Source organism: Vicia villosa, linkage group LG1 (assembly GCF_029867415.1).
Source record: "Vicia villosa cultivar HV-30 ecotype Madison, WI linkage group LG1, Vvil1.0, whole genome shotgun sequence".
Lineage (NCBI taxonomy): Eukaryota > Viridiplantae > Streptophyta > Magnoliopsida > Fabales > Fabaceae > Vicia > Vicia villosa.
The window spans coordinates 14,723,943-14,747,649 of NC_081180.1; the positions used below are offsets into that span (position 1 = coordinate 14,723,943).

Consider the following 23,707-nt stretch of genomic DNA (forward strand, 5'->3'; position numbering starts at 1 on the left):
TGTTGACATATCAAACGATTTCTGATTAATATTAAATTTTGAAAAAAAATAAAATAATCATATTTAAAAAAAAATACATAAAAAACCATTTTTTAAAAATATTTACCAAAGTGTCTAGGTTTGGCAGACCCCCTAAGAGTAAGCGCCAAACCATTTGGCGCATAGGAATAAAGTTTGGGAGATTAAGCCATTCAAAATGGCGCATACATGCATGGGAGATAGGGCAAGGTATGTTAGCCATTCAAAATGGCGTAAACATGGACTTTCCCTTTTTTGTTTTTAAAGTAATAATTGCGGACTCATTTGGACTACCGGGACTAGCTATTGCAACAAGGATTGAAATTAATAAATCCCGAAATAATTTTTTTTATTAATTAATAAAAAAATTATTTCAGAGTTTATTAATTTCAATCCTTGTTGCAATATATAGCTGGTTCCGGTAGTCCAAATGAGTCCCCAGTTATTAATTACAAATGTAAAAAAAAAATTTAGGTTCGTGTTTACGCCATTTTGAATGGCTAGCATACATGTATGCGCCAATTCAATTGGCTTGCCCTATCTCCCATGCATGTATGCGCCATTTTGAATCGCTTAATCTCTCAAACTTTATTCCTATGCGCCAAATGATTTAGCGCATACTCCTAGGGGGTCTGTCAAACCTAGACACTTTGGTAAATATTTTTAAAAAATAGTTTTTTATGTATTTTTTTTTAAATATGATTATTTAAAATTTTTTTAAAAAAAATTTATATACATGATCTATATCATAATACATTTCAATCCAACGGTAAATTTTATTTTATATAATTGTGGTAAAAAATTATCAGAGGTATCATATTATTAAATTTGGTACCCTATTGTCATTTGATTTGTCATATATATATATATATATATATATATATATATATATATATATATATATATATATATATATATATATATATATATATATATATATATATATATATATATAATTAATTTAATTTGTAATAAATAACTGAGTTGGACAAGCTTTGCTCTTTTGGGCCGATCCTAATGTAAGAGATGACGTATTTTAAAAATTGACAACTTTATGATAATAGAAGAAGTAGGGTCGAAATTTGCACAAATATGCTTTTACAGTTAAATCAATAAATTTTATTAATAAATAAAATAAAATATAATGAGATTCATTGATTTAATTTAACAGTAGAAAATAGTTTATTTATGGTGGTACACTCAATTGCGGATTCTGAAACTTTTTTTGTGTAGAAAATTTTTTTTTATTACAAAATGCATTGTTTTATAAATATTAATAATCTATACTATTTAGGAGATATTTAATTTATAAAATTATGTGCTTAAAATTAAATAAGTGTAAAAAAAATTACATTATGTAGTGTCAATTTTATATAAAATATTAATTTTTTGTGGAATTAGTTTGTGATCTATTTTTAATTAAATTTTTTGCCTTATGATGACAATAGACCCCAAACATATATATTTGCAACCACCATTAGCTACACTATTTTATTTGTTGACCACAGAATTGGCTTCTAAAAAACAAATTTTAGTAAATAATATAATTATTCTCGATGTACATGTAATATAAATCTCTTAAAATTGGTCAAACGTAGACTTTTACCATTTAAATTAATAAATATAATATAATATCTATTTCACTTTTATATTATTATAAAATTAACTATTTTATTAAAAATTATAAAGGACTATCGTTGAACCTTTTATCAAAGACCAATATTAAACAAATTACTATTTTCCATTTTTAATATTATAAAACAGACTATATCACTATAAAAGGGATAAGGATGCATGATCTTTACTATATAAAAATCATAAGAAATGTTATAATATGAAAACAAATATTAATTAAATAAACAAAAAATATGAATTAGTAATATGATGATTAAGAAAAGTTAAGGTTTCCCAAACGGAGTCATAAGTCAAGTCTAACGCATATGGTTTTACTTCTCTTCTTCCCCCAATTTATTAATTAATATCATTATTATTAATACTAGTAATTAGTAACATAAACTACTATTAAGTAATAATTAAATTTGTTTGTGATGAAAACAACACATCGTCAAATAATAACTGATTGAAAATTGAATAATCTCCAAGACCAAGACCAAACCCAACAATAAAATCTGTATTAATTCCACCTCTTCCCATCATAATAAAACCCCCAACACTTTCCCAATAATATTATTTATTTATTTCACTATATATCATACAAAACTTCAATTCCTTCTTTTCTACCTCTCTTTCTCTCTCTCTCTCATCACAAAAACTATAGTCATGGAAGATTTCAGCGATGAAGAATGCAACACAGGTTTATATCTTGGATTAGGAATCAAAAAGGAGAAGAAGAAACCGAAATTGATGAATAAACCTTGTTTTGACCTAGCTTTTGAGCTTTGTCCTAAAAGTGAAGCCATCAAAGTTCACAATTCTCATAACAACAATAACAATAACAACAGTGAGAGATTCAGTTTGGAGTATTATCCCAATGCAACAACATGCAGCACCGATTCCGATAACAACAACAACAACACCGATCGGCGAAAGAAACTCCGGCTCACAAAGGAACAATCAGCCATGCTTGAAAACACCTTCAAGCTCCATAACACTCTTAATCCGGTACGTGTTTCAATCTCATCCACAACTCCTCCAATCTCAAACCCTGAACCTCATGCTCAGGGTTAGGAGGTTAGGATTATATATGTATCTGAATTTTTAGTAGTTATTATCATTTCGTCTTCAGATTCATAATTCATAAAAAATGTTATGTATATTGCATACAGGTCCATAAGAAATGTTATGTATACGAATTTTTAATAGTTATTATCATTTCGTCAGTTACAGACTCGTCGCAGAGTCCGCTGTTGTTATATCTATGTATGTGAATTTTTAGTGGTTATTATCGATTTGTCTGCAGGTGCAGAAGAAAACACTAGCTGACCAATTGAAATTAAAGACTAGACAAATTGAAGTTTGGTTTCAGAATAGGAGAGCGAGGACGAAGCTGAAGCAGACAGAGATAGATTATGAGTTGTTGAAGAAGCAATGTCAAAATCTAAGTGATGAGAATAAAAGATTGAAGAAAGAGTTACAAGAATTGAAAGTAAGACAATCTCCATTATGCCCTCAACGATTATCAAAACCTGTTTGTTCTTCCTGCGACCAGAAACTGTTGAAGCGCAATGAAGACAACAACAACAATTAATTAATTAATATATTAAACGTTAATTTTTTCATTTGCATAATCTTAGATTATTATATGAAAAAAAATTAGAAATTAGATATTTTCTAGAAAATAATTTCAAAAGAAAAAAACACGTGTATTCAAAAGTCTTATATTAGGTGTTTCTTAGACACGTGTATTTTGATTAATTATTTTATTATTACGTGTCTCTCTATTAAAATTTAGTTTAAATATTTTGTTGTTTGATATAATGAAGCTATATATGCCATAGATATATTTAGTTAGTAGAGATAAGGAATAAGTGTTTGAATGGTTGAAATTCAAAGAGATTGATAAAATAATTCGTTAAGTTAGTCCACTAATAATTAGTAAAGATGATTAAAGGTTGGAATAATATGAATATTAGCTATGTAGATTGGATTTTGTCAACGATTTTATTCAATTAATCCATGTCCTACATATATATTATATACCCATATGAATTATGAACCACTATAAAAACTAGGTACTTTATATCTATTATTAATATAGGGTGTGTGGTGTGGTCCTAAGAAAGTCCTACCTAGATTTGGTAATAAAGTTCTTGTTATTAGTTTTATATTTATTTTTAACTTATAGTATACTAGTAGTACTCTTCATGGAGTCATGGTCTTAGCTATAATGTGTAACTTATTTATTTTTAATTAAACATTAAGTAAAAAAAACTTACGCGTTTATAAAACGGGTTATTTACTTAATTAACTACTTTTTTAACAAATAATTATTTAAGTATATTTGTTACAAAGAAAGTAGGTATGAAATGAAAGGAGTGTGATTATGGATGATAAAATAGGTCGGATCCGTCTATTTGACCCATTTTACGTTGGGTTAAAATTTTTGATTTGATATTTTAAATTGGGCAGTTCCACCTAATTTGCTTAAAAACCGAAGCAGAAACAAGTTCTTTTCACGAACTTTTTGTTAAAAAGTTTTTTTACTTGGAATGAAAATTAGGTAGTGCATTAAAGAGGTCAATCCATTAATTTTTTTCACTTTAATAATAAAAAAATTTAAATATTCCCTCTTCTTATATAAATATAATTTTATTTTATTCTTTCAAAATTATATTTATTTTAGTTTGTTTCATCTATCACCGTGCTTATATCTCAACTTCAATGTCGTTTTATTTGATCATCTAAAACTCCATATCTATTTTGTTCTTCTTCCTTTTCATAGACACACATTCAAAATAAGCTTCTTTCTGTTTTTGATATTAGATAGTGAAACAAATATTTAAACACTTCAATTAACTTTGTAGAGATGAAGCATTTATCAACGAGTTTTTGATTTATTCCAGTTCTAGTATATTATATTTATACTATCTTGATCTTAAGATAAACTTCACAAAAACCATGGTTATTTTCTTGTTCAAGACATTACTATGCCTTTGAAATTTCTTCATGATTACTTATGATTACTTGTTAATGTTTGAATATTAGATTGATTATTAACGTTGGTATGTCTAATTTTTCTTCAATATATTGATTATAGGTGTTTTACATGCAGTGAATTGTCGCGTATCTATCAATGATGATGTTTTTTTTGACAAAAATAATGTGTTATAAAACATTAACATAACCTTTGTAAATAAAATTTATTTGTGTACAAAATATTATCTTATAAAATTATAAGATAGCACCCGTTAACATGGATCACTCTTTTATTATTATATATTTTTTATTTTGATTCATATTTTGTTATTTATTTTTTGATTAAAAATTCCTTTTAATTTTCTAAATATTCTATTATGCGTTGTTAATAAAAATATCTTTTGTCATCCCCATGATTAAAATTTTTGTAATATACATAATAAATCAAATTGTAAAAAAAAAGGTGACCGACCTACTAATCCACCGACTCGTTAGTAAACGGAGCTTGACTTTTGAGCTCGTGTGTCTAAATTGACCTGCCCTGCTTTTGGACGAGCTTAAATAGGACAGCATTCAGCGGGGCGCACCGCCTGCTTTGCCACCCTTAATTGTGATAGCTATATATTATAAATGATAAATGTTTGGTAAACATAATCATATGAAGTATATTCTTAATAAGGTGGTCCTCTAATGCCTTCCCTTTCCTTTTTGTTATAGAGGAGTTTGCAGTTTGTTAAGTAGAGTAGTTGAGTTAGATCTTATCTACGGCTTTAGGGTATGATCTTCTAGTTTGGTGGTTATCCATCTACAGTATGCGAATGATGTCCTTGTTTGATTCTTCTACAATTGATAATTTGTAGAGTATAAAGTTTATTCTTAAGGGTTTTGAGATAACATTGGGCTTTCAAGTTAATTTTCTAGGAGTAGCCTGATATGGATTAATGTAGATTCCGTCATTTTGGATTTAGTTGGTGAACTTTTCTTTTGTAGGCTTGAGTCTCTTCATTTTAAGTACACGGGCCTCTATTTGGGGCAAATCCCCGATTAAAAGCTACCTAGGTCTCTCTAGTTTGTTTTATGTCCAAGAGACTCAATTCTTGAAAACATATGTAAGTTAGCTATGGGGTCAAGTGATCCTTCTTAACTTCGTGCTTAATGATACTCTTGTGAAGATGTGAAAGAAGCTAGTTAAGATTCAAAGTAGCTTTTATGAGGAGGAGTGAAGGGCGATTCTGCGATCTCTTAGGTTAAGTGGGATGATGTTTGCAAACCTAAGAGTAATGGTGGTTTGGGTTAGTGATCTCAATATGACCGGCCCAAAACAAATACCATCTCTATGGTGCTTTCAATTGCCGGGATTTCAATTTAAGGAAAAAATATGACCTTATAGAACAGAAAGAAAATTGGTCACTAGTTCCTCATGAACATAGAAATGTATCCTCCATCTAAAATCTCAAGTAAGATTCTAATCTTTCCACCGACTTATCTCACCCACACCCTCTTCATCGACTTATATTACACTTATTTTTAAAATACTTATTTTTTGAAATTTTGATATCTGTTGTTGTAACCGACTAATCTAAAAGAATTGATTCCACCGTCCACTTGCGAGAGTTCTATTTAAACTCACAACAAGATTCTGTATACACTTAACCCAACATAAAAATTATGAAAATTTCTTTAGCCACCTCCCTATGGGGGTCACCCCCAGCGAAAATCCGAAAATACCCCTGCTTCGGAAATGAACTTCCGAAGCGCTTTTTTTATAAAAAAAAAATTTCCATAATTCGGAAGTGCATCTCCGAAAACACCTCATGGGGGGTGTCTTCGGAGATGAACTTCCGAAAACACCTCATGGGGGTGAATTCAGATGTTCATTTCCGAATTATGCAGAAACTGTGTTTTTTTTTTATGTTTTTTCTTAAACAGTCTCGCATTTTAATTAAACGCAAACGGCAAATAAAATAAGCGACATATAAACAGAAAAATACTAATAAGATAAATAAAATCCAAAAACACTGTGCGAAAGATACAATCCGAAATCAAAACAAAACAAAACACGTCAAACAAAACAAAAACACGTTATTCTGCCCGACGAGCGTTACAAAATACACATCAAACAAAACAAAAACACATTATTCTGCCCGACGAGCGAACTCCTCCGAATGAAGATACTGATACCAATCCTCATCCCACTCAGTCTCAGAACCATCAGCATCAACCACGACTCTCACGCCAGATAGTTGAGCTTGAGCATCCGGGCCCCGGGCCCCCTGGGAACGAGAAGTAGAGCCGGCCGAAACCTTCTTCTTCTCCTTCACTCCGCGAGAGCACGAAGTAGAGCCGGTCGAAACCTTCTTCTTCTCCTTCACCTCCTTTTTTCCCTTAGCGCCACCCATTCCTGCGTAAAAATGAAGAAAGAAAGGTCCATGAGACCTCCTTTTATAAAAGAAGAAAGGGGACAAAAACGCTTGGGAAACAGACAAGTCATTAAAGAACAAAGGAGGTGAAGCAGAACGCATGCACACAAACTTCAAAGAAACATGCACAATAAACAAAGGCGTTAAAATAAAGTACTTGCAAATTAAAACGGACACTCCCTACCCTGTGTAGCTGACGCAGTCTGGGTCTCCCTACCCTGTCTAATGCGTGCTGGTTGGTTGCCTGACATGTTCCTGTAAACAATTGAAATCGATTAATATGCGAGACAAAATAAAAAACTAAAAAATTTGAACTTCTGATACAATTCGGAAGTTCATTTCCGAAAACTGGGATGGAGGTGTTTTCGGAAATGAACTTCCGAAACATCCCTGCGATGGGGTTTTCTGAAACTTCCATGGCAGACCCCAAAATCAAACATAAAACCAATTCAAAAAGCTTCTAAACAACCTAAATACTACTAACAACCAGTCCATATATCATTTATGCAATTGAAACCCTAAATAACATGCATTTGAATAATGAATCTAACAAATTTAAAACTTACAAATTGAGTGATTTGTGGGCTTTTGAATGTTGTATAGCAATGTGATTGGAGCCTTGATGCAGCCTTGGAAGTGTGTTTGCACAAATTTTCACCTTTGCTTGTTTTTGATTTGAGTTAGGGTAAATGAATGAGGGAGGGGGAGTGTTTTAATAAATCTGCAGAACGTGCAGTATTTCGGAAGTTCACTTCCGAAATACTGTTTTCGGGAAATGAACTTCCGAAATAAGACATTTTTTTAAAAAAAAAAGGCGTTTTCGGAGATGCATCTCCGAAAACACCTTTTTCTTGCATTTCGAAAATGCATTTCCGAAGTCAGGGGTAGTATGGGGTTTTCACCAGAGGTGGACTAGAAAGTAGGGAGGTTGGCAAAGAAATTCTCAAAATTATTTACATTTAGAAGAATTCGAACCCGAGAGCTTAAAAGAATCTAACAACCCATAGATATTAGTGTTTGTGATCCCTCTATGCAAAAATGTGAGATGCGTATAGAAATGTATATTGGAAATGCACATGGGCAGAAGACATGATTATGCTGATCTCATAATAGAAAGTGACTCCACATTTTTAATTAAAATGATAACATAGAGTTGTAAGCTTAAAAGAAACAACTCTATCTCGCTTCGTCGTTTTCATAATCTCATTTATTTATATTGAGAACTTCTTTTTAAGCACATATGGTGCGAAAGAATTAGATGTTTTGGCTGGTTAACTAATTTAAGTCTAAATTTAGAGTTTGTAAGATATAAAAGAACTGGAGACTTCTTCTAAGAAGCTCATATATAATCTCCTCTTCGATGTCATGTCTAACACTTGCATACATGTTCATGTAGTTTTTATACTTTTCTTTTCTTTGGGGGGTTTACCTTCTTTATTCATAAAAAAAGTAGTATAGCACCAATTCTTATTCTTTGTAATTCTGTATCTTTATATGAAAAAAATTTAAAAAGATTGCATTCATATTTTTCTAAGCTACGTGCTCTTACCGTATATACTTATTATGTAAAAATTAATTTGCGAAAATAAAAACTCACGTAAACTTAATGAAGAAAATCCACGCATTCTTTTATATATAGTGGCTTAGCCAAAGTTTCATCTTGGCTAAATATTAAAATTTGTTAAAATTTACATAAAATTTAGGTGACATACACACATAAAAATATACATATATAGGTGAGATATATATACTAAGTAGAAGTAAGGGAAACAATCGTGATGAGTTTATGATATGATCTATTTAAATTTAACTTAATTTGATATGTTTTTGTATAAAATGTAAACTTGATCTTTTTATATACTTTATTTATTTAAATATATCCAACTTAATTCTATAAAATAGTTTTTAAGTTATATATATATATATATATATATATATATATATATATATATATATATATATATATATATATATATATATATATATATATATATATATATATATATATATATATATATATATATATATATATATATATTCATTTTTAAGCTATAATTTTTTGATTTTATTGTAAGTATTGAACTTTTGATATTTCTTCTTTTAAGAGTTTTTTATATTAATTAACTTATTAGATTCAGTATATAAACTTTATATTTTTTTATTGAGTTTGTTACAATGAGTGTTAGTTTTGATAGTGTGTTATTTATCAATTTTTGTTATTAATTCCACCAACAATAAAACTTTAAATCATAATAGACTTTTAAATAAATTAATTATATATCAAACCAAACTTTTAAAAGACTAGAACAAACATAAAAAATAATTTTTTATTGGCAACTCAAAATTTTAATATCTTAATAGATCTAGGGAATGTTTGTTTTAACTTTAAGAAAAATAGATTTTTTTTATATTTTTAAAAATAATTTTTATAAAAATGTTTTTCAATATTTAAATTTTTTAATTTTTAATTTATAACTTGAAAGATAAATTTTGACATCCTATAACATAAACATATTTTAATAAAAATTGAAACATTGTGGACATTGTAATTTTTTTTAAAAAAATGTTATTTTAAAAAGTTATTTGAAATAATTTTAAAATTTAGATTTTTTTTGAATTTTGATATTAAAAAAATTATAATTAAAAGCATAAAATAACATTATAAGAATAATGATTCAAATTAAATTTTTAATTAAAAAATACTTTATAAATTCTTTTTAAACAAAAATATGTAATATTATAAGAAAACATTTAAAAAAAAGCCGAAACAAATGGTCTTCATTAAGTAAGTTTAATATGTTTCTTCATATTCTCATCCCTATGCATGTCATGGAGTGAGAGAAATTGTTCAAAAGCCACCTATGTCTCAAAGAATATCTGTTTCTTTGGTCATTGACCATTACCATCCCACAAGTAGGTTAGCAAGTCAAAATAGCTCTAGGGCAACTACCCATTGAAAGGAAATGCATGGAATTGACAAGTTCTAACACCATCCAAGCAATTGCAAATGATTTTCATCTTTAAAAATCATTACCAAGAACGAATGAGTGCGCTTATGATTTTTTTTATTTATAAATATATATACTTATGAAGGGAATATTAGGAACACAATACATGGTGCAAAATGATTAAAAGAAACTTTTTTTTTTTTTTTTTTGACAAAAACAAACTTAACTCATATCATTATTCAAAAGATGTTCAATACAAGGAGGTATCAAATGGAAACTACTACGCCTAGACCAAGAATTGGCCGCCTTCGCTAAGGAGTGGGCAACCGAATTCGCTTGGCGTTTAATAAACTTCACCTCAAAGTTAGGAAAAGAAAGCAACATTTATAGCATTTTTTTTTTTTGAAGAGGGTGTTTCCAATGTCGATAAAAAAATGTAGGTTATTTTTCATTTTTGTAATATAAGCGAAATTCGCTTTATTCTTCTGATAATTTTTTTTTTCATTTTCTCCTGCAATATTTTTTTTTCGATTTCTCTCCCTAAACGTGCAATTTAAACATTAAATCTGGGGGATAATCAAACAAAAAAATATTACAGGGGTGCAAACTTTATACTTATGGGGCAAAGTACATAGTATATTTATATTTCAAGAGGGTGTTTAAAAAAAATATATTATAGGGGAAAAAAACGAATTTTGCCTATATTACAGGGTTTTGTATATTTAACTCAAAAATGTACTACAATTTTCATCAGATCAAACTTCTTCAGCAACTCAAGCTCATACTTTAGTTGGTACACAATGATTCTCTTTTCAGAGCCTAGAATCTCTATCCCTATAAAATATACCATATTTTCAAGGTCAAACGTATCAAACACATTCATCAACACCTTCTAGAACTTGTTTATCTCGCCACTACAACTTTCTGTTAGAAATATGCCATCCACATAAAGACACACTAAAATCACATTGCCATCAGAGGTATGTTGCACATACAAATCATACTCAATATCACATTTTATGAATCCTTGATGCTTAAAAAATGAATTAATATCCATATTCCAAACCCTTAGGGCTAGCTTAAGTTCATACAAAGCGTTATGCAGCTTGTACACATCCCTTATTTGTTCTCTATCACAAATCTAAGAGGTTGTAACACATAAACTTCTTCTTGCATAGACCATTCAGAAAAGCTAACTATATATCTAAATGTATTAGAGGCCAATTCTGATTTACAGTTGTAACAATAACCAATCTGATTGTTTTATGTCTAGCTACATGTGCAAACACTTCAAAATAGTATAAACCAAATTTTTGTAGAAATCCTCTAGTTATTAACCTTACTTTATGCTTGGCAATTGACCAATCTATCTTCAACTTTATCTTGAAAACCCATTTCACATTAATGGCTTTCTTGTTCTTTGGTCAACTAGTCAATTTCCATATCTTGTTTCTTTCAATAGCCTAAAATTCTCCCTTCATTACTTTCATCCACACATTCTTCTTGAGAGCCTCATTGATACTGATAGGTTCATACTCCACCATCATGGCACACTGTATGTCAAAATCAAACTCAACATCATGCAACAACTCAAAATCTGCAAGTCTCCTTGGTATCTGTCTAACTCTCCGTGGCCTCTGGAACTGCACAAGTTTACCTTCAGAGCTAGGTCCTCCTTCACAGGTTGGACTACCATCAGAGGATGGACTACCATCAGAGGTTGGACTATCATCAGAGGAAAATTCTCCTTTAGAGACATCTTCAGAAACACCTTCAACTCCAGAAGCACGATCAAACTTGTTTCAATCTCATGTTTCTGATTCTTTCATTATGACATCTCTGATGACTTCAACTTTGTTGGTGAGAGGAAAATAGAGCTTTTAAGCACCTGTACTGTGGTAACCTACAAGCAATATGACTTTTATTTTGTCATCCAATTTCCTTCTAGTAACATCTGGAACATGTTTGTAACGTATAGAACCAAATACCTTCAGATGACTTACACTTTGCTTTCTTCCAGTTCACTTCTCCAGAGAAATTACTTCCTTTAGCTTCTTTGTTGGAAATTTGTTGAGCACATATGCTAAAGTGGCAACAGCTTCCCCCCCAGAATGTGTGAGGCTGATTTTTTTCTTTCAACATGCTTATGGTAATGTCAAGCATAATTTTGTTTCTTCTTTCTCCAAGACCATTATATTGTAGAGTGTATGAAATAGTCACCTCATGCTTAATTCCATTCTCCAGTCTCCAGAGTTGAACTCACCTCCTTCATTAGTTCTGAGGATCTTCAACCTCTGTCAACTCTGATTTACAGTCTTCATTTTGAACTTCTTGAACTCAACAAACACCTCGTGTTTGAACTTTATTAAATGATAGATTTATTTTTGAGGATTTATAAGTCAAAAACCAAATGTTCAGACTTAAAATATTAATATTTATCATGAGTACGTTACGGTTTCATGATCTTATTGAAGTAAGGTCTATATTGAACTTTTCAATTAAATGTATGGAGTCTTTAATGAACATAAAATTATGTAATATGTTCTTATATGATCACTCGAAAACACAAGTTATATAACAATGAGAATAAAAAACTTTTTAAATTAAATCATTTGATTTGTTGTCACTGAAACAAATGAGGGGTTTTGCATCAATAAATCATAGTTTACTAGAATTATCATAATTCACTAGAAAAGTCACTTGAAGCTAATCCACTTCATAAAAAATTACATGTCAAAAATCAAGCTGAAAACCTATCGTGCAACTTTCATGTTTACATTAAGCTCTTCAACTATCAACGTAATTTCTCGCCTTCCATCAATATTAATCCACACCCATGTGTTAATCATATAACAATAGCTTTTCTTTTTTCATAACAAAGAAAAATTCCATGACGACAAAATTTCTATATTTTTAGAAAATATCTTCATTTTCCATAACGAAGAAAATGTTGCTAGCATTTGACTCATATCCCTTTTGCTAAATTGATCCATCAATACACATTTACATTACATGTCCAAACTTTGCACATTTCCAACATCTCAAAACCAATTCCTTATTTTTCTTCACATAAGGCTCACCTCTAGCTTCTAACACTAAGTTTTATGATGTTTTATCCTCATTCTTCATCTTCTTCATTTAGAAATGATTTTACATACAACTTATTCAAAACTCAAAATTTTCTTTTCATAAATCAAAATATGTTTAATATGCTAATAGGAAGATGGAAGAGACCACATGAGTTTTAACGTTTTATCTTCACCATCAATCCTATGTCCAACATTTTTTATACAAAGAAAATATATTTGAGTGTACTTAGATGAAATTGCTCATTTAACAACAACCAATTTGAGATATCATTTTCATGATATAACCCTTCAAGATTATCTCAAAAATACTTGGTTGGCATGTACCAATAACATTCGCAAGAATACTTTTAGCCAGTGACATGTGAATTGTGCTCAAAGCTATCAAACTAGTCCTTCCTATTTTTTACTGTCCATGTTGAAAATGTTTCCTTTTAGCGCCTTGTATAATTCTAATTGTATCAATATGTCTTTGAATTGAATTTTTTACAAGCCAAATTAATTATTCCATCAAATTTTTCACTATTTCAAACTTCTTTGTTCTTGAAAAGTTTGACATCTCAGTCGTTGAAAAATTGTAACTCGTGTATGGGATAGGCTCCCATAAAAGAGAGGCGAGACACATTGGACCACTTAAGTACCAAATCTTTTATAGGCAGAACTTTTACCAACCACACGCTTTACTATATGAAAATGCTTATATAATGCGGAAGATCATAGAATGCTCCAAGATCACAAGAGAGGGAAACTCCATATCTCCACCAAAATCTTAAGCCTTTAACATTTTGCTCATTCATAGATGATATGAGACTTAACCACTCACTCTTGAATCCAACAATCTCTCTCACAAGTGTGACTCTCCCTGATCTTATAACATGATTCAACGCAAAATCCAATTCTCGATCCCCATCAAACCAAGTTAGAATTTGATATCATTTATTTGGAGAGTCTGAAGAAGTTGGAAGAAACAACTAGAGAAATGCTCTAGAATCACAAGAAACGGAGATATCACATTTTCAACCAAAATCGCAATAAATTAAATATATATGTTACCTCTCTCGTGGGTTCAATATTTTTCACATTCATACTCAATGTGAAACAGTCACCCGTGAATCCAACACTATCATTCTAAAGAAAACCTTTTATCTTAAAATTTAAATTGTTACAACACTAGTGACAAGTTACCTTTGCATACAAATTTACTCTATATAATAATTGTTATATTTGTAATAAAATTTATTTAAAATAAAGTTTTCACTTTTAATTTTCAATACAATATTATTTGCTCTTATTTCAAGTTGTATTTTTAATTTCAATTTATCACCTCCACTGTACATTCATCACAATACGAATACACTAATAATTATAAATAAAAATAAATTAATTAAGTAAAATAACTATTATATGAAGTTTGAATATTGTACACTTAATAATTAGGAACCTAGCTAGTAAGAAGAAGTATTCTCATACAATCTTCTATTAATAATTAGGTCCTATAATACTTCATCTTTGGTCAACTCCAATGGTCATGCCATTGAATTGAATTTAAGCAAAACAAAAAAAATTGACGACCACATTGAGTTTAAAGCTAAATTATTTTAAGCTTAAAATAACAAATATTTCAACCATTTGTGTCATAAAATTTTTCCAACATGATAATGATACACGTCAAACTCTTTTCACACCGTACAAGATTTTGAAACTCATGTTGATTTTTATTTTTATTTTTCAAAGATTGAGATTTCTTTCTTAGTATTTAATATTTGTGTCATGTACTAGCTGAGGATTCTCAAAAGTTGAACTTTGTTCATATTATAATATAATCTTATTTGAATTATGAATTTCTATCTCAATTTGAACACAATGCTTATGTTATACGGTATGAATTTTATGACCCACATTAATAAATAGGTCACGGGATAAGAGCGTCTTTTACACAAAATTATAGAGAAAGATCAAAGATACTACTGGACACCAATCATTTGGTCATCTCTTTCATCAGCTTCCACCAACTCCATAATACAGCAATTCAATAACTTAAGCAAGATTTCTCTGTGGGTCATAATGGTGTGAATGGTAACAATGCTTTATGGAAAATGTGGATGTCAAAATTCCCACACCATGCTGTGGAACATTATATTTCTTGACTAGCTATATATGCTCATCAAACTTCATTTTAACTCTTTTCATTTGACTTTTCTTATCAAACTTCATTTTATTTTCTTTTCTTTTTTATTCTAAGTTAATCTTTGTATTTCGTTTCAATGATATAACAAGTAATTATGATATATCTTACAAAATTGGTCGGTAAGGTGAGGAGTGTCCCTCTATAGATATATAGGTATTATAAGGTGTGGAGTGTCCCTCTATAGATGTATAGGTATTAGAGTTTGACCTAACTCATCCTTACAAAATCGGTTGGTAGGTGAGGAGTGTCCCTCTATAGATGTATAGATATTAGAGTTTGACCTAACTCATCCTTACAAAACCGGTTGGTAAGGTGAGGAGTGTCCCTCTATATATACTCTTTCAATGCTCTATCTCCAATCAATGTGAGACTTTAGGATCTTCCTAATACACTCCCTCACGCCCAACACTCTTTTTGGGCTTGATGTGTGGATATTAACGGTGGGTGGTCCATGGTCCGATCGATAGACTCTGATACCATATTAGAGTTTGACCTAACTCATCCTTACAAAACCGGTTAGTAAGGTGAGGAGTGTCCCTCTATATATACTCTTTCAATGCTCTATCTCCAACCAATGTGATACTTTAGGATCTTCCAAATAGTACAGAGCGTATAGATCGTCTAGTCTACAGACGGGTGATAGAAAGACGAACCATTTCTCTATTACAAGTGATAGAAAGAAAAATCATATATTACAAAAGCTAGCACCAAGATATATGTATTTTGCAAATGTTATAGTATTACTTAGAGCATTTTGTCATCCAATTTGGTAGTGCAAATTGACCTCACTTAATATAATATATTATTTCACATTTCTCATTTACTTAACTCATCCAACTACATGTTTCAAATATCCATATTACTCATCTAAGATTTTTAAAATAGGTCTCACTAAACTTATAATATATTCTAAATTTATATTTTCCATTAATATATAAATATATAATTTAAACAAATTAATTCAACTATATCAAAGTGTATTAAAAAGGAAAAAACATACATTAAAAATAAATTAAAATATCCAAAAATAAATAAATAAAGGCAATGCTTGTATCACCTAACAAATTTATTAACAAAGGAGTTAATCTTTTTGTGCCATCGGCCTTTTAACGTCAATGGTTTTCTCTCTTGAAAATTTTTGTTGCGATGTTTATTATAAGCTTCACCAATTCTCTTCCAAAAGTTGTCTCCTTTTTTATCAACCTTAACAATTGGATCCTTTGAAACGTTGAGCCATGATTGAATGAGAAGCTCATCCTTCTTTAATTGAAATCTTGTTTTCGGTAGATTTACAACCGATGTGGTTCCAACATCTTCATCAAGGTTGATAGTTTTCAAACAATCTTGAGTGCAAAATTGTGATATTTCAGACTCTTGATCATTTGATTGCACACCACTAGTACCAATGTCAACTTCACGAGGCATAATGTGATTAGTTGTTTGAGATGAAAATTGTTGATATTGATATGGAGAATGTGATGTATGATATGGATATTGTGATGTATGATATGGATAATTTTCAAATTGTGGATTATTTGGAATAAGAGGAGGGTTGCCGCCATTTTATGTAAAATTGAACCAAAAATTATGGTGGTTGGGGTTCATTGAAAAAAATATTCATATAAAATTTTTAAAATATATTTTGAAGTATGTAACTTTAAAAAAATTTATTGAAATACATATGAGAAAAAATTATCATTAAAAAAGAGCTGTTATAAAAGAGCTCCTCTATCATGTTTGCTTAAAAAAAAAAACTGTTATACATTTATTATTAAAAAATTTCAGAAGTTTGTTTTACTACAGTGCCAAATAAAACACCTCTTGCAAAGTTTTACTATTCATGCACATTAAACATATTGATTTTTCTGACACATAATATATTGAACTTTGTGTAGCACTCTCCGGTATGGGTGCTATTAGAGATGTGAATGAAAATTTAAAATAAAGGTTGAAGACTTGGGGTGTTTATTTCAAATCATGAAGTAACCTTTTTTTAAATCATATTCTCAGAATTCATATTTTTAGAAATAATATTCCTATCTATGTATTTGGCTAAAAATAAATTTTTTTAGAAAAATTTATCCATTTTTATTTAATTTTAAAATTAAAAAAAAAAATTAATGTGAATATTAACGGGAAGTTATAGTTAGTTAACTTTATTTTCATAAGAATGTTGGATTCACATCCTTTAAGACACCGGAATAAATGTAAGAAAAATCATTTGTAAAATAATTCCTGTGAATAAAAAGTATCTGAAAATAATTTTAAAAAGATGAGAAATATATTTACTCCAAGAGTAAGTTATTATAACTTATTCCACATCTTGACCATTTATTCTTTTCAATCTAATGGTTAAAAATAATAAGTAATTAAATATGGAGAGAGAAAACAATAACTTAGTATTTTTAACCATTGGATTGAAAAGAATAAATGGTCAAGATGTGGAGTAAGTTGTAATAACTTACTCTTGGAGTAAATATATCCATCCTCTTTTAAAAAACTTGAAACAAACATGGAATTATTGTATTTTTCATGTCACATTCCCATGAATATATTTTCTATCCGTGAAATAAACACACCCTTGGAGAGAAGCCTTAGAAACATATGGTTTACACTAATATAAAATTAAGACGGAGTATATGAAATCAGTGGCAGAGCCAAAAAAAATTATGAAGTCAGGACAAAGGTGACGAGCTGAAAGATGGTGGTCGATGATGGGTTGTTGGCGGCGCGCGACGGTGCAGGTGGTGGTGGGCGAGAAAGACGAGGATGACTTTGTTCCTACTTCCTTCGCGAGCTTGAGCTACAATATTGACCTAAAATTTCACTTTTTCATTTTGGTCCCTCACTAACTGAGTTTCAATGTTTGCCCCTTTGCCCCTTATTTTTTATTTTTTATACTACAAATTACCTCAGCTCCAAAGAAATTATAGGTCAGAGCTTGGGCAGATACCCAACTGACTGGGCCTTGTATCTGCCACTGTTTGGAATATAAGTTTGGCAAAGAATAAATGTTTCTAACTTATAGTTTAAAGTTTGAGACTATATCATCTAACAAATCACACTTTTAAATATAATGAATCTGCAATACAAAATGATAGAAAATTAGCAAGTGATGTAAATCATGAACTTCAAGTTGGGTTAAGGAGAGCCTCTAGAATTTTTTGTGACACAAAATTACCGTTCAAACTTAACAGAAATTTTATTGAACAGTGGCAAGTTTTACAATGTTGTACCGGACAAAATGTTAGGCAAATAAGAATCAACACAGAAATAAAGAAAGTATATCATAGATGTGGATGTTGAGTTGTATGGGTGAAAGGGTTTGTGATAATTTTCACCAATGGCATTGCATTTTCATATTGAGGAGGGAAAAAAAGCATTTAATCATAACACACAATATAGCAAGGAGAGGATAACAAGCAAGAACAATAAAATAGAGATGTAGAGAGAAACATACCTGACCTCTAAGTGTGAGAATGACACCAATGGAGTGAAGTTAATGTTACATACAATATAAAAAATTCACAGAACCTTATACATCAAAATCAGTTAAGGTTCAACCCTACACCCCAAAGCCTAGTTGATTTATCTAATCTTCTAACATGTAAGAGAGATTTGATGAATATGCTTTGCTTATCCAATGGATGAAATGAAATCTGATTCTGCTGACTTCATGGGGGTGTGAATTCAACCATCAATGGAAAATCCTCTTCCAGTATTCTGTTGATTCTTTCATGTTTGAACCGTTGTCATTGTCATGGTATAGAACTAAGGGTACACTTTTCACTGTCCTCATTACACTTTTACTCATTTCTACTTTTTTTCCCGCACAAAAAATAAACTCCTTCAAAGAGAGAACTCTGTGAGTCAATTCCTTGAGTTTGTTTGCTGTAAAACCAGAGTCGCATAAATTAGTTCATTCCACGCATCAGGGACTCCGGGAAGACACCAATGACTGCAGTCTTGCCGCCTCGTGGAGACTTTCTTTCCAGCCGCCAAGGTCTTGCCATAGACAGATGGGTGGCCATCCTTGCGGAAATTAGTCAGCCTTGTGACATTTAATAGCTTTACTGGAATCTTCATTCTCTGAATCACTTCTTCCACTATCTTCATTTTCAATGGATAGTTATTCAAGATGGAGCCATTTAAAACCGGTTCGGTTTCACCGTTGCATGATCCACCTGAGTCCCAGTCTCCACCCCTGTCAAAGATTCATCAGCAGTATGATAGATATGACTTAAGGACAAGGAATTTTAATGCAACAGAAAAATATCAAAAAAACAGATACCTGAAATGAGCAGAAGAATATCCGCGATAGTAAACAGTCTGCCTTTTTGGATTGATATTATTGTCGATCCATTTTCCCCACGTCGCTATAGCCTTTCTGTACGCCTCAACTTGATCAAATTTAGGATATAGATAATCGCCTTCTTTGTAATAATTTATTCTGCACAAATCAAGCACCGTCACTCAACTTGTGGCAATTATTTGAATGAATGCTGTTATTACTTAACCGTATTAGAATTCAATAATCATGGGGAACACAAATATACTCGCACAACCAGTTTCAAAACTGAGTGTGGACAATTTGAATGCGTAAATCAATAAAAATATGAAATACGAAATAATTGTATCCTAACCCTCGAGCAGTTTTTCCATGAGCCCACCAGTGCCCGGTGTTGAAGACGAGAATGTCAGCCCTCTTCCAACGGTTAGATGTCTTGTCAATTCGATCTATTGATAATGTAGGATTTGAACTCCCTTGTGCATTCATGCGAACTCCCTCCCTCACAAGGAAATGAGATCTCACAAATGATACTGTACAATTATAGTCCTGATCAAGTGTTTCAAAAGCTTAGCATAATGAAATGCAGTGTTTTAAAAGCTTAGAAGAAAAAAAGTTATATAATAGCAGAGACTGGGTTAGAATTTGCAAACAACATTTATTCCCGTCAATAGAATCTAGATATGCAAGAAAAGAATGAAAAATTACCTCAAATTTGAAAATAAAGTAGCCTCTTCCTTTTGTTATTTTATGACCATGTATCTCGTACATTTTGCTCTTATTTTGCAGGCCTTCACGAAGTATACACAGAATGGACTCAAATTGGTTTCGGTTCATAGAATCTCCTACCAGCATTAGGTTTTTACCTCTCAGTCTTGCCAAAAAGTCCTTGGCACTAAACCTACAGTAATATGTGAAAGAAGTGAATGAAGAACATAAAAAAATAACTAACTTTTCAGTAAACTACTAACAGATGAGCAGGTAAGAGTAGCTGTTTGAAAAAGATGAGCAGGAAAGAGTCGCTGTTTGAAAAACTATTGCATTATGACCTTTTTGCTATTTTTTTCATTTGTTAGACAGATTTAAACTTTACTCACCATATCAACAGAAGCTATGTTTGAAACTTTTCAAAATTGTTCCAACAAGTTAAAAAAATATTTCTACAAATAGAATGGATACTTCCTGAAAGAGTGCTACAGGAACAAGCTAATTAGTGGAACATGCTTTTCAGTTTTCATGGGTATGAGTATCATTCTTGGAGCCTTTCAATTTTAATTAGCTTGAAGCCAGAGTCATGATACTAAAAATTCATAATACTTTAATCACCTAGGAGCTTTGCGGTATAAAAAAAGCTTCCTTTTTATTTTAGCTTTGTCGTCTACAACAACAATCCTTCCTATTTTAGCTTTGCTATGCATAGCCGGTCCCAAGCCCGAATAAAAGGAGAGGGTTGTGCTAGACAGTCAACAGCCAACGCTAAACTTTGTCAAATTTCTATGACATGGATCAACTACGTCTACAACAACAACCAAAGTTGTTAGTTAGGTGGAACTGGCAACATAGGTCAAATTATAATGTCTTATCATGAATAAACCATTTAACTCCAAATCTTTCTTAATGGTTTGACTTCTAGTTTTCATTAGTCTCCATTTATCTACAACTATCAGACTACTTGTTCATCCTGTCTTCAATCTTCAAAGGAGATTTTACATGTCTTTGCCATTCCTGTCCAAATAACTTTGAAACAAGATTTTAACTTCTTTTCTATTCCCTGTGCCACTGCAACTTTCTGCATAATGCTTTTCTTTCTAATTTATAATCCTATTTTTCCCTATGTGACCCACTCATTTAATATAACATTTGTACTTTTCTCCAACATTGAACTCATGGCTCTGAATTTTCCACTATTTAATCCAATACAACATTATGGTAAAACTTTCCTATAAATGTATAACAGCCTTCTCTGATGCATTAAATCTTAAAAACGACATTCTCAATAACACATTTTGATTATCAAAAGTCGAATCATATCACATATGAAATGGAGCAGCAAAAGTGATTCTGAAAACTTAAAATTGCTGGTAGTTTTATCTTCAAACATACAAATAGTAGTTTTAATCTTCAAACATGATTTTCACACTTGTTTGGGCCGGCCAAAAGCCCAATAAGGAGAGATCCATTTGTTACTCTAACGGAGGCCTAACAACCAGCTTGATCCACGGATATAAGTATTTCTAGACGCGCAAGGCATAAGGTACATTCATACTTTCCACACTTCACTCTACCTTCTTTGGACTCATTATCTGACATGAGCGTTGGAGTGCTAACATTGCAGGTCCACCCCCATGATCCACCGCATGGGAGACTTGCAACACTACGTCACGCTACAATCCAAGCATAATTTTGGTTGTGATACGGAACAACACTCAAACTTATTGTTCAACTCACTATCATGTGCACATATCCAAAAATTAATCAATTTATCTTAAATTCACATTTAACTAAAATCAATCCAATCAAAATAAATTTCCGCCTCCACTAGAAACTAACACACAACGGTTCCCGGTATGGAGCGGTTTTTGTCCCACTATCCTTTCCCCTCTGAAAAACCAAAATTACCCCTTAAATTTAAAATGTTGCAAGAGTAATATTGGGTTTTTCAATCAAAACTCAACCCTAACCTTCCTTCACCAACATTTTTGCACACACCCCACTAGAAACTAATACACATTGGTATCTAGTAGCACCACATAACAAATAGTGTAGCATGTTGTGGCCATAAACCAAACCAAATTACTTCTGTACTAGTTACCAAAGTAACATTGAAGAAAAGAATATTTTTTTCAAGTTACAACTAATCAAACATAAACACAACTAACTCATCCTTACAAAATCGGTTGGTAAGGTTAGGAGTGTCGTTCTATATATACTCTTATCTCCGATCAATGTATTCAAGTTACAACTAATCAAACATAAACACAACTAACTCATCGGTTGGTAAGGTGAGGAGTGTCGCTCTATATATACTCTTTCAATGCTCTATCTCCAACCAATGTGGGACTTTAGGATCTTCCTAATAATAGGCAAAAAGCATTACACATTCCAAATCACACACAGAACAAACGAATCTTAAGAAATGCATGAAAGAGATACAAACCTGGGAAGATCACAACCGTAAGGTTTCCACCGCCATTGCGTATAACGAGTATCATTCCTTCCATTGTTTTTGCAATCATAAGCCTCGTCAACATAAGGACAAGAACCCGGTTCATATATCGGATAATTCTCATCCTCCACCCATGTCCCCGTGTACAAATCACATCCCTTCAAACCTAAAGCTGCATCGTCAACATTCTCAGAATCAGTAACATCAACAGATTCCTGATCAGCCACACTGACACCGACACCAGTGGAGGAGGATTGTTGTGGTGGCGGTGGTGGTGGTTGTTGCGGTGGCGGTGGCGGGGGAGGAGAGAGAAGCGGAGAAGGTTTGACTTGGAGATAGAGATCTGAACGATACGAGAGAGGTGTTTGAAGAGTGGTTCTATTGAAGATGAAGAAGGAGTAGAAGAAGATAGAGAGAAGGAACAATGCGAGGAAGAATAGCGTCGGAACAGTGTAACGGTTATTCTGGGGAAGCATTTTCAGTCATGTTCATTCATATGGGTTCTCGATTTGGAGCATTCTCTGTTTCGTTTTTGTTCTTCATTAAATTTGATAAATTAAGAGATTCAATAGTTAAGTGTTTAACTAGATCTTAAATGTCTTTTTTTTTCTACTTTTATATATGAAAGTTGTTTTCTTTCAGATTTGATTTGTTTTTCTAGTAAATTTTGAGCTGTCTCTTGTTTGATTTTCTGTTTTTTTTTTTTTGGTAATGTTTGTTTGATTTAGTTTATTAGATTAAATATTACTCCTAGTTTAATTTATGTTGTTTTTTTAAAATTATTCTAAATATTTAAACAAATAACTTTTTTAATAGAATAAAGTAGATTTTGACATAGTAAAACTTTTGAAAAATAATATTTTATTTGGTTTTTTATTTTCGTCTCTGTAATTTTTTTTGTCTGACTCTTTATATCTTATTTTTTTCTTGCGGTTTAGTCTTTAAAATTAAAATCCGAACTAAAATTTGTAGATTTCCTGCGGATTTTAATTTTAAG

At 31.1% G+C, this 23,707-nt stretch overlaps 2 protein-coding genes across 2 annotated transcripts; one reads left to right on the forward strand and one right to left on the reverse strand.

The window, feature by feature from the left end:
- The first annotated feature begins 2,197 nt into the window (after positions 1 to 2,197).
- Positions 2,198 to 3,407, forward strand: LOC131601463 (homeobox-leucine zipper protein HAT22-like). Its single transcript, XM_058873287.1, has 2 exons — positions 2,198 to 2,640; positions 2,939 to 3,407. Exons 1-2 carry the CDS (start codon positions 2,299 to 2,301, stop codon positions 3,224 to 3,226), a joined length of 630 nt encoding a protein of 209 aa, XP_058729270.1. The 5' UTR covers positions 2,198 to 2,298; the 3' UTR covers positions 3,227 to 3,407.
- Positions 3,408 to 18,580: 15,173 nt separating this feature from the next.
- Positions 18,581 to 23,295, reverse strand: LOC131629321 (protein trichome birefringence-like 5). Its single transcript, XM_058900113.1, has 5 exons — positions 22,702 to 23,295; positions 20,253 to 20,445; positions 19,900 to 20,093; positions 19,548 to 19,706; positions 18,581 to 19,460 (listed from the first exon to the last, which is right to left on the reverse strand). Exons 1-5 carry the CDS (start codon positions 23,184 to 23,186, stop codon positions 19,127 to 19,129), a joined length of 1,365 nt encoding a protein of 454 aa, XP_058756096.1. The 5' UTR covers positions 23,187 to 23,295; the 3' UTR covers positions 18,581 to 19,126.
- Positions 23,296 to 23,707: the final 412 nt, after the last annotated feature.

Bases quoted from the DNA above. Each gene is read 5' to 3' on its own strand.
- LOC131601463 (XM_058873287.1), top strand. From the start codon at position 2,299: ATGGAAGATTTCAGCGATGAAGAATGCAACACAGGTTTATATCTTGGA. The intron at 2,641-2,938 runs GTACGTGTTTCA...ATTTGTCTGCAG, and splicing joins TCCATAACACTCTTAATCCG to GTGCAGAAGAAAACACTAGC.
- LOC131629321 (XM_058900113.1), bottom strand. From the start codon at position 23,186: ATGCTTCCCCAGAATAACCGTTACACTGTTCCGACGCTATTCTTCCTC. The intron at 20,446-22,701 runs GTTTGTATCTCT...ATATTACTGTAG, and splicing joins TACGGTTGTGATCTTCCCAG to GTTTAGTGCCAAGGACTTTT. The intron at 19,461-19,547 runs GTATCTGTTTTT...AATCTTTGACAG, and splicing joins TATTCTTCTGCTCATTTCAG to GGGTGGAGACTGGGACTCAG.